Raw genomic sequence first — 10,327 nt, 5'->3', positions numbered from 1 at the left:
AAAAAAAAAAAAAGCACTCCACTGTGCCCTGCTAAATATTTGCTTACTTCCCTTTTTATTTTTATTTTTTGAAATGGAGTCTCACTCTGTCACCCAGGCTGGAGTGTGTGCAGTGGTGTGATCTTGGCTCACTGCAACCTCTGCCTCCCAGGTTCAAGCAATTCTCCTGCCTCAGCCTCCTGAGTAGCTGAGATTACAGGCACGCGCCACCAAGAATGGCTATTTTTTTATATTTTTAGTAGAGATGGGGTTTCACCATGTTGGTTAGGCTGGTCTCAAACTCCTGACCTCGTGAACCACTCGCCTGGGCCTCCCAAAGTGCTGGGATTACAGGCCTGAGTCACCGCACCCAGCCAATATTTGCATTTTCAAAAGATCAGTGGAAGTTATCTCTAGGTGGTGGGAGTATAAGTAATTGGCACCCTTTCTTTATGATTTCCTGCATTTTTCTAACTGCCCACAGTGACTCTGTATTATCTTCAATATAGTAAGATTCATTGGGGTCCTATATCTAATTACAAAAGCATTTTGTGCTCAGTGCAGAAAATTTGGAAAGCACAAAGAAGAAAGTCCCCTCAACCCCATCATTTAAAGATAACAGCTGATAACATTTTGGCATGTGTCTTTCCAGACTTTTCTCTCTGTGGAGATGTTTCATTCTTGTGTTCTGGAAAAAAGTAAACATTTAAGGGACAAAGCTGGTGCTGGGCATGGTGGCTCATGCCTATAATCCCAGCACTTTGGGAGGAAGAGGCTGGGAGGAAGGATCACCTGAGATTAGGAGTTGGAGACCAGCTTGGCCAACATGGCGAAACCCCATCTCTACTAAAAATACAAAAATTAGCCAGGCGTGGTGATGCACCCCGTAATCCCAACTACATGGGTGGCTGAGGCATGAGAATCGCTTGAACCTGGGAGGTAGAGGTTGCAGTGAGCCGAGATCACACCATGTACTCCAGCCTGGACAACGGAGTGAGACTCTGTCTCAAAAAAAAGAAAAAAAAAATGGAGACAAAACCTTAGGTCTTTAGTCTTCAATTTTATTTCTGTTTTAAACAGTAACTAAGAGCCTGAAAATGTCCCTAACAGCTAGGACCCGCCCCATGCATTCCAGGAGGCTTCCCCGCCAAGGCTGGGGTCCAGGCTCCAGGAACTCCCCCTCATCAGGCCTGATTTCTCTCTGGAGATGGGACAGAAGAGGTTCTCCAGTTAGAGGGGAAGTTGGCACTAAAGGTCACTGTTTAGAAGGATTGGGCTCAGACACAGCTGCCTTTGTTAGTCTTAGGGTATTTTGAGATTTGGTAGCATGCTCAGATTGTGGGGGTGCATGGAGAGGGGCTCCTGAACTCCTCTCCAGGCTCACTTACTCCTGGGCAAGCCTCATAGCACCCCTTCCTCTTGCCGGCTCAGCACGCTGCCTTTGGAAGAGGGGCACCAGATAGCCTAGGTACTCCAGCATGCCTTTGTGTGACCGGGTCAGCTGCAGGGAAGCATGCTCCCCTCAACTTCTCCTGGCCTAGGCAGGGTGCGGAATCAGAAAGGTGATAAAGATTCAGACCTGAGATACCAACCCCTTACCAACCCTCACCTAATTACAAGGATATTACAAGGACATCACCTCTGTGTGACTTGGGGGGTATTTAAACCCCAAGCGTGGTAACAGCTGGGCCCCCAGGCTGGAGGCAGCTCAATGCATGCACTTAAGCAGCAGGGGCAGCTCAGCAGGAGGGTAGGGCCCACAGAGCTGGACCTACCCTCCCCGCACTGCCATCCACACCCATGGTAACCATGGAAACATAGCCACCCCGCTCCTGCCAGCTGCCTGGGTTCAAATAACCAGGACTGGCCCACTTCCATCAAGCCAAGGCCTAAACTGATACCAGGCTGGCCAAAGAGTGGTTGCAGGAAGAACCGGGATTGAGTGATTTGGTCAGTCCGGGCTTCCCAGCACAGCTTGGGAGGACTACCACAGGAGCCTCCACACCCTGCTGTCTGGGCTGGGGTTAGACGGGGCTTAGTCAGCCAGCAGAGTGGCCAGCAGAGCCAGCCAAATGGCCCCGATGCCCTCTGCCTGTGGGCTAACAGCTACTGTGTGGCAGTAGCCCTTGCTGCAGCAGTAAAAGCCTCTGGGTGTCATTGATGGGACTTTCTGGCTGCTGCTCTGCCTGCCCTGGCTGCTCAGCCAGCCCTCCAGGGGTAAGGATGTACCGATAGTCACTGGGAACGCCACCCACTGCCCCCATGCCACTGCCATCCCCAGCCCCACTGTCGGGCTGATCCCCGCCAGGCAGCTCCAGGCTGCCCCCCGTGGCAGGCTCCTCAGCTCTCTGGATGTTGATGTATAAGGGATCCTGGCTGGCGGAGAGCACAGACAGCTGGCCCAGGATGTTCTCAAGTTCCATTCGCAGACAAGTGAAGCTTGGGCGCTGCTTGGGGTCAGCATTCCAGCACTGGTACATGAGATCATACCTGGGGTGGAAAGAAGCGTTAGCGAAGGCAGCAGCCCTTCCCTCAAAAGCAGGGGCCCCTTCATCATATGGCACTAGGGTTTTTAAAAATTGTAATCCCTGGTGGGGCACAGCAGCTCACACCTGTAATCTCAACATTTTGGGAGGCCAAGTGGGGAGGATTATTTGAGCTAAGCAGTTTGAGACCAGTATGGGCAACATGGCAAAACCCCGTCTCTACAATAACAAAAATAGCCGGGCTTGGTAGGCATGGCTAAAGTCCCAGCTACTCGGAAGGCTGAGGTGAGAAGATGACTTGCGCCAGGGAGGTCAAGGCTGTAGTGAGCCATGCTGACACCACTGCAGTCCAGCCTGGGTGACAGAGCGAGACCCTGGGTGGATCGCTTGAGGTCAGGAGTTCGAGACCAGCCTGGCCAACATGGTGAAACCCCATCTCTACTAAAAAATACAAAAATTAGACTGGTGTGGAAGTACATGCCTGTAATCCCAGCTACTTGGGAGGATGAGGCAGGAGAATCTCTTGAACCTGGGAGACAGAGGTTGCAAAGAGCCGAGATTGCTCCAGCCTAGGTGACAGAGCAAGACTCTGTCTCAAAATAATAATAATAATAATAAAATCAATAAAAAATCCTCACTATTTGGGGCCAGGCGCCATATGTGGCTCATGCCTATAATCCCAGCATTTTGGGAGGCCAAGGCAGGCGGATCACGAGGTCAGGAGTTCAAGAACAGCCTGGCCAACATGAAACCCTGTATTTAAAAAAAAAAAAAAATCCTCACTATTCATACACAACCTTTGAGTATCTGGAAAAAGCTTCCAGCTCTCCTCCTGACAGGAATGTGTTTTTACATACAATTTCAGGAACCTTACAAATTCCCTGAAGCCTGTCACTCAGGGTGCCCAAGGAATGCCTCAGGCCAAGGTTGAAAAATAAAAACCAAAAAACCTAATGGGAAGAGGCTGAAACCATGTCCAGCGAAAGCAAATGCCTGCTCTCTTGCCAATGTCCATGACAAGAGCCCCAAGCACTGCCTCAAACCCAGCACACCCAGCAGGGGCCTCTAATAACGGCAGGGATCATACCAGACACTGAGCAGGCCGTGGGAACAGGAATGGTCTGCGGCCGTGGGTACATGGCCAGACTGGGACAGATTCCCAAGGCTGTGCTAGGAGCCAACTGGCATCTGTCCACCAGGCTGCCTGGGGGAGGCCAGTGCCCGCCCGCTCTCCATTGACAGCACCAGCCCCAGCTGAGAGGAGGCTGCGCTGAGGTCTAGTCCCCACTGCCCATCAGAGCTTCTGCAGCTCCAGATTAGAAATGAGGCAGGCTGCAGCCACAGGGAGATGTGAGCTTCCTGCCCCTTGCCATGCCCTGAGCTCTGCTAAATGAACAGAAGGGGCAGGGCCTGGCTTGTGTACTCGAGATTTCCCCACTGTGCAAGGGAAGGATCCCACCATCGGGCTGAACCTTCCTCTGCCTGTCCATGACCTCAGCCTTCTCGAAGTCCAATCCCAGAGCAAGAAATGGAGTAGATTCTTTCTCTTATCACAGTGGCTCCACTCCCCCTGGTGCTCATGAAAGGTCCTCTGGGCTGGGCATGGTGGCTCACACCTGTAATCCCAGCATTTTGGGAGGCCAAGGCAGGTGGATGGCTTGAGCCCAGGAGCTCAAGGCCAGCTTGGTCAATATGGCAGAGCTCTGTCTCTACAAAAATATAAAAATTAGCCGGGTGTGGTGGCACTTGCCTGTAGTCCCAGCTACTTAGAAGGCTGGGGAGGGAGGATTACTTGAGCACAGATCACACCACTGCACTCTAGCCTGGGCGACACAGTGAGACCCTATATCAAAAAATCAAAACAAAAAATACCCACAAAAGGTCATCTGGAGGCCTAGGGAGACCTTGGCTTGGATGGAGTGGGAATTTAATACCAGAACAGACACACCACAGTTGCTGTCATTAAGAGTTGAGAATACATATTCTAAAATCACAAGGATCTAGGTTCAAATTCCAGCTCATTCACTTAATAGCTCTGTGACATTGGCCAAGTTACTTAATCTCTCTAATCCTATTTTTTCATCTACAAAGTGGAGATAAATAAGGGGGCAGTGGCTCACACCTGTAATCCCAGCACTTTGGGAGGCCACCTGAGGTCGGAATTCGAGATCAGCCTGACCAACATGGAGAAACTCTGTTTCTACTAAAAATACAAAAAAAAAAAAATTAGCCAGGTGTAGTTGTGGGTGCCCGTAATCCCAGTTTCTTGGGAGGCTGAGGCAGGAGAATTGCCTGAACTCAGGAGGCAGAGGTTTTAGTGAGCTGAGATCTTGCCATTATACTCCAGCCTGGGCAACAAGAGTGAAACTCTTGTCTCAAAAAGAAAAAACACATAATAAGAGTCTCTTCCTCATCTGTTCAGAGGAAGATTACCTGAAGGAATGCCTAAATGCCCAGCTCATGTCAGTGACACTTCCCATAATCTTGTCACGGGGGTTTTTCTTATCACTCTAGCAAAGTGGGTGGTATCACTGCCTGCCCAGTCCTGAGGGCTTTGGGCTTGCAGAAAGAGGAGGCAGTTCCCTTTTCCAAAATCTCAGTTCTTTATCTTAGATTCCCTCCTCTCCCAGCCTCCCACCCGCTCTGCCTCCTCCCTTGGCAGTCAAGGAGAGGGATGAAGCCGCCTAGTTTTTTTCATGCCTTAGGAAGCCCCATCTGAGGGGGAAGGGAAGCTCAGCCTAGGAAGTTTTCTTAGACTAGCTAGGGTCTCCAGGACAAAGGTTGCATTCACTAGAGTAGAACAAATAAAATAAATAAAAATTCCAAAAAAACGAATTATGGGTGGGAAGGTGGCAGGGAAACCTCCCACACTTGTGCTCAGCACTGTGCCTTCTGCTCTTGGGGTTCCTGGTTCTCCCTACAAACTGGAGAAAAGAGACTGATAGACAAAGGCTAAAGCAAGAACTATGGGATGGGAAGGAGGAAGGAAAGAAAACAGGGAGGTGGTGGAGGAACAATGAGTGTGAGGTGGAGTGACATCTTCCAACTACAAGGATGTTGCATCAGAAAAACAAAGGTCCAGTTGAGGCTGTTAGTCTCCACTACGCCAGCAGCTGTGGCGGCAGCCATCATCTAAAACCCCAGGTCCCCCTTTCCTTCCAGAGCCCCTTCCCAGGATACTCACACGTCCTCCACACACTCCGGAGGCTGTTTCAGGCGGTTTCCGCCAATGAGGTAGTTGTAAATCTCAGCGTTTTCGATGCCAGCATATGGCGTCTGCCCACGTGTCATGATCTCCCACATGGTCACCCCGAAGGCCCACTGGGACAGAGTCAAAGTTGGGAGAGAAGCTGTCACTAGGCGTCCTGGGCCAGGCAGAGCCATGGCTCTGAGGCAGGCACAGCCTGGGGCTCAGGGGCCTCATCACAGGACAGCCAAACCCGAGAATACACTTGGCTAGGCCCTTAAAGATCCTAAAGGTCTGCTCTCACATGAGTTCCCCCCAAGCTTCAGGGGCCACCCTACTCACCACATCACTGTGCACAGTATACAGGTTGTCAGCCAGGCTCTCCAGCGCCAGCCACTTGACGGGCAATTTGGAGGCACAGCCCTGACGATAGTAGTCCCCGCTGTAGATCTTCCGGGAGAGTCCAAAGTCAGCCACACACACTGTCATGTCCTCTGCCAGCCTACAAGGGGTGTTGAGGGAGGGAGTCAGCCTTCCGCCATGCTCACAGCCCTATAAGAGCCAGGATATCTTTTTTTTTTTTTTTTTTTTTTTTTTTTTACATAATATTCTTTTTTTACTTATATATCTATAACTAGGTTACCCAAGAGTTGTTACCATGGTTGGGTGTTAAATCTGATCAGATATTTTTTCTGCATTAAATTAAACGTTTATTTTTCTTTTTTAGGGATGGGGTATTGTCATGTTGCCCAGGCTGGAGTGCAGTGGCTATTCACAGGCGCGATCCCACTACTGATCAGCACGGGAGTTTTGACCTGCTCTGTTTCTGCCCTGGGTCGGTTCACCCCTCCTTAGGCAACCTGGTGGTCCCCCGCTCCTGGGACATCACCATATTGATGCAAAACTTAGTGGGGGCACCCAATCGGCATAGCGCATACAGCCCAGAACTCCTGGGCTCAAGGGATTTTCCCACCTCAGCCTCCTGAGTAGCTGGGACTGCAGGTACGCGCCACTGCACCTGGCAAGAGCCAGGATATCTTTGCTCCCAAGATCTCCCCATGCATAGCAGATACTGTCCCAGGCAGGAGCCAACCATTAGCTAGCTCCTCTTGGCACCTGCTGCTGTCTCCCACTCCCACGCCCTCTAGAATTCATACATGCAATTCCGAGCAGCCAGGTCTCGGTGGATGAAGTTCCGAGAGCTCAGGTACTCCATGCCGCAGGCAATGTCCACCATGAACCGGATCAGGGTCTGGAGGGGTAGGTGCTGGTGGACAGACAGGGCAAGCTCAGCCTTCACCTGCCCACAAGCTGGGACAGGATGGATGGGGTCCCTGGCCAGAGAGGCTGGAGACTGTCCCCAGAATCACTGGAACGAAGGAAATGGATGGAGGGCCTTCCCAAGGCAAGGAAGCTTCGGGAAGCCTGAGAGGGAGCCTGGAAGCTAAGACTCTCTCAACCTGAGTCTCCACAAGTCCCTCCCCCTAGAAAGGTCCCTTGCCCAGTCCACAATTCTCAGCAGGGTTTTCTGAGAGACAAGGAAGCCTGCTAGATTAAAAGGATTCAAACTCAGAGCTCTCCTACTCCCATCCAGCTCCATCAACCCTACCCAGCACACCCCTCTCTGCCAGGGTCTCTATCCCTTTCCAGGCCCTGTGCTCCCACCCGTTTCCTCCTAGCCACCCCCACACCAGGCACTCACAAAGGGGTTCTCCCCAATCCGGGAGGCGAGCAGGAAGGCATGCAGGTCCCCGTGCTTCATGAAGGGCAAGATGACCATGGGGATGGGGAGACGGCCTTTAGCCCTGCTCCGGAGGCTCACCCCTGGGACAAGGGACAGTCCGGAGCTGAGCACAGAAGGGTCAAGGGGCAGCTCAGGTGTCTGCATAAGTCCCCACCTGCTGGGTCCCATCTCTAGCTCTGGCTCTGCCACTTCTATTTTCATAGGTTCCATACTGGTCTGGGGACTACCCAGCAGGGACTCTGACTGCTCTCAGATCCCTGGAGCATCTTCTGTCCCCTTCCTTTCCTTCTCTGTCCACATAAGCAGTCTTTGTTTTTTCTGAAACAGTATCTCACTCTGTCATCTAGGCTGGAATGCAGGAGCCCAATCACTGCTCACTGCAGCCTCAGTGTCCTGGGCTCAAATGACCCTCCCACCTCAGCCTCCCAAGTAGCTGGACACAGGTGCACACCACCACGCCTAGCTAATTTTGGTATACGTGTGTGTGTGTGTGTGTGTGTGTGTTTTTGAGACAGAGTTCCACTCTGTCGCCCAGGCTAAAGTGCAGTGGCGTGATCTCAGCTCACTGCAACATCCGCCCCCTTGGTTCAAGCGCTTCTCCTTCCTCAACCTCCTGAGTAGCTGGGACAACAGGCGTGAGCCACCACACCGGCTAATTTTTGTATTTTTAGTAGAGACAAGGTTTCACCATGTTGGCCAGGCTGGTCTTGCACTTCTGATCTCGTGATCTGCCCGCCTCTGCTTCCCAAAGTGCTGTGCCTTTGGGCCTTTTTTCTTTTTTCTTTTAATAGAGGTGGGCTGTTGCTATACTGCTCAGGCTAGTCTCAAACCCCTAGCCTCAAGCAGTTCTCCCACCTCAGCCTCCCAAATTGCTGGGGTGACAGGCATGAGCCACCACGCCTGGCCCCACAGTCTTCACGTGCGGATCTTTGCTACTTCTCACCTCAGATTTCTGCCAGGACCGTCCTTGCTATTTTATCTATTTACTCACCAGGTGAGTCCAAACTTCTTTCCTACAGGCTACCCGCTCATGTGGGTAGGGCATACTGTTAGCCCTCTTCTCTATCTGCCTCCCCACATAATGGGCTCACCAACAAGTTTGGCCACATGCGGATGGTCAAACTCCTTCATGCAAGCTGCTTCCCTGAGGAACTCTTCAATGTCGCTTGAGGCAATGATGTCAGCTAGGAGAAAGGGATGGGAAGGAGGGAATAAAACAAGATGTGCTCCTACATTTGACCCAGGACTCCCAGGTCTTGTCCTTAAGATCTCGTAGGCTTCCCAGGGAGCCCAGGAATCAGCCCAGTCATGAGCAGGAGAAACCCCCAGGAGTGGTGCTATTCAGCAACTTGTCTACTTGCTAATGCCTTCCCTTCCCTTTGGTGTGGGCAGCCCAGCAGGTCAACCAACCATAGCTGTAATCACCCAAGAGGGAACTCAGAGGGCAGTCACTGCCGATGGCAGAGAGCAATGGCTGGGGCATGAATATGTGTGTTTGGGTTTATGCTTGTGAATTATTCATGTGGGAAAGACAGCATCCCAGTTAGTGCTGCCCAGCTCCTCTTGGAAAATCTAGGGGCAAAGCAGAGCCTTCTTCAGAGTCAGTCACCCCTCTTACCCTTCCACGTGATGCCCTTAGGCCACAGCTACCCGCCACTCACCTTTCAGCATCTTCACTGCCACTTTCACAAAGGAGCCATCCTCCTGCTTCAGCTGGGCCTCCCGCACTGAACCAAACTCTCCTAGAAACCAGTCCAAGTGAGGGAGTCTCCTTGACTCTCTGCTCCCTGACTGCTTCTCTCCCAAGTGACCCTCCATGGGGACACAGTCAGCAGACTCTGGGGGCACTGGAGAAGGCACCCTTGCCAGTAGCCAGAGCAGAGCATGCTGGGAGCAGCTCCTCAGCCCTCCCTGTCCCCAGCCACCATTCCACCCAAACGTCCCACACTCAGGAGTCTACAAGCATACCTTGTTTACCGGAGCCAACCCAGACCCACACCCTAAAAGTGACAGGGACAACCAAACACCTCCAGCTATGGCAAACCAGCCATGCCCATCCCTGCACAGCCCCACATACCTTTGCCCAACATCCGGCCCAAGGTGAACTGCTGCTCTGGGATGAGCACATCCTCCAGTTTTTCCTTTAGTTCATCGCTGATGCCCAAGCTGTCCACTGTGGGCAAAGAGTTTGTGGGAAAGAGGGATCTCTGATTCCTGATCCAAAACTCAGCCTGCCTCTTATACCCCAGACTCTGCCCTCAGAGCACAGACGTGAGTTAGGTCTCCCACGGCTGGGGTGGTGAGCTCCACACAGGCAGGTTTATGTGCCTGGGGCTCACTGACATTCAGACACAGCAGTGAAATTAATGAGTTAAAAGAACACAGATAGGCGCACAAGACAGCCCACTGTCCTTCCCATGATTTCCCACCACTCACACGTGGCCTCGATGCGCTCAGGCCTTTCTCGATTGAAGGACCGGGCTGCCCGGAAGTGAACGGCTGGCTCTCCCCGGGCCATGACACTGTCAAAGGCTTGCCTAAAGGAAAACCCAGGACTTGGGGTCAGCTCCAAGGTCTTTTGTCATCATCTGCCTCTCCCTCCACATCCCTACCCCCTTACCCAAACCGCGTCTCTTTCCGTCTCTTTCGAAGCAGGATGAGGGCCAGGGCAGCAGCTGTCACCAGGGCTGTTAGCACACCAAGGACCACAGGTACCCAGGATGTGCGGCTGTGAGGAGGGCCCTGGTGGCCTGTGGGAGGGAGGCACAGTGGCATGAGCTAGGATGACACCACGGGGCCCCTTCAGAACTTTCCCAGGGGCCGGGCGCGGTGGCTCAAGCCTGTAATCCCAGCACTGTGGGAGGCCGAGGCGGGTGGATCACGAGGTCAAGAGATCGAGACCATCCTGGTCAACATGGTGAAACCCCGTCT

General features: G+C 52.3%; 1 protein-coding gene across 1 annotated transcript in view; it reads right to left on the bottom strand.

The window, feature by feature from the left end:
- Window positions 1–1,019: 1,019 nt before the first annotated feature.
- Window positions 1,020–10,327, bottom strand: part of TYRO3 (TYRO3 protein tyrosine kinase) — a 20,383-nt gene continuing 11,075 nt past the window's right edge. The window contains exons 10-19 of the mRNA XM_017531014.2: window positions 10,017–10,146; window positions 9,833–9,933; window positions 9,474–9,569; window positions 9,058–9,138; window positions 8,488–8,580; window positions 7,355–7,476; window positions 6,810–6,919; window positions 5,995–6,154; window positions 5,650–5,786; window positions 1,020–2,469 (exon numbers count right to left, since the gene is read on the bottom strand). Coding sequence (XP_017386503.1) covers window positions 2,079–2,469; window positions 5,650–5,786; window positions 5,995–6,154; window positions 6,810–6,919; window positions 7,355–7,476; window positions 8,488–8,580; window positions 9,058–9,138; window positions 9,474–9,569; window positions 9,833–9,933; window positions 10,017–10,146 — 1,421 coding nt within the window. The 3' untranslated portion in view covers window positions 1,020–2,078. The remainder of the gene's footprint in view (window positions 2,470–5,649; window positions 5,787–5,994; window positions 6,155–6,809; window positions 6,920–7,354; window positions 7,477–8,487; window positions 8,581–9,057; window positions 9,139–9,473; window positions 9,570–9,832; window positions 9,934–10,016; window positions 10,147–10,327) is intronic.

The sequence above is a fragment of the Cebus imitator genome, unplaced genomic scaffold, assembly GCF_001604975.1.
Source record: "Cebus imitator isolate Cc_AM_T3 unplaced genomic scaffold, Cebus_imitator-1.0 Scaffold70, whole genome shotgun sequence".
NCBI classification, from domain to species: domain Eukaryota; kingdom Metazoa; phylum Chordata; class Mammalia; order Primates; family Cebidae; genus Cebus; species Cebus imitator.
Note: the sequence above shows the minus strand (reverse complement) of the source record. Positions and strands in the feature narration are given on the sequence as shown.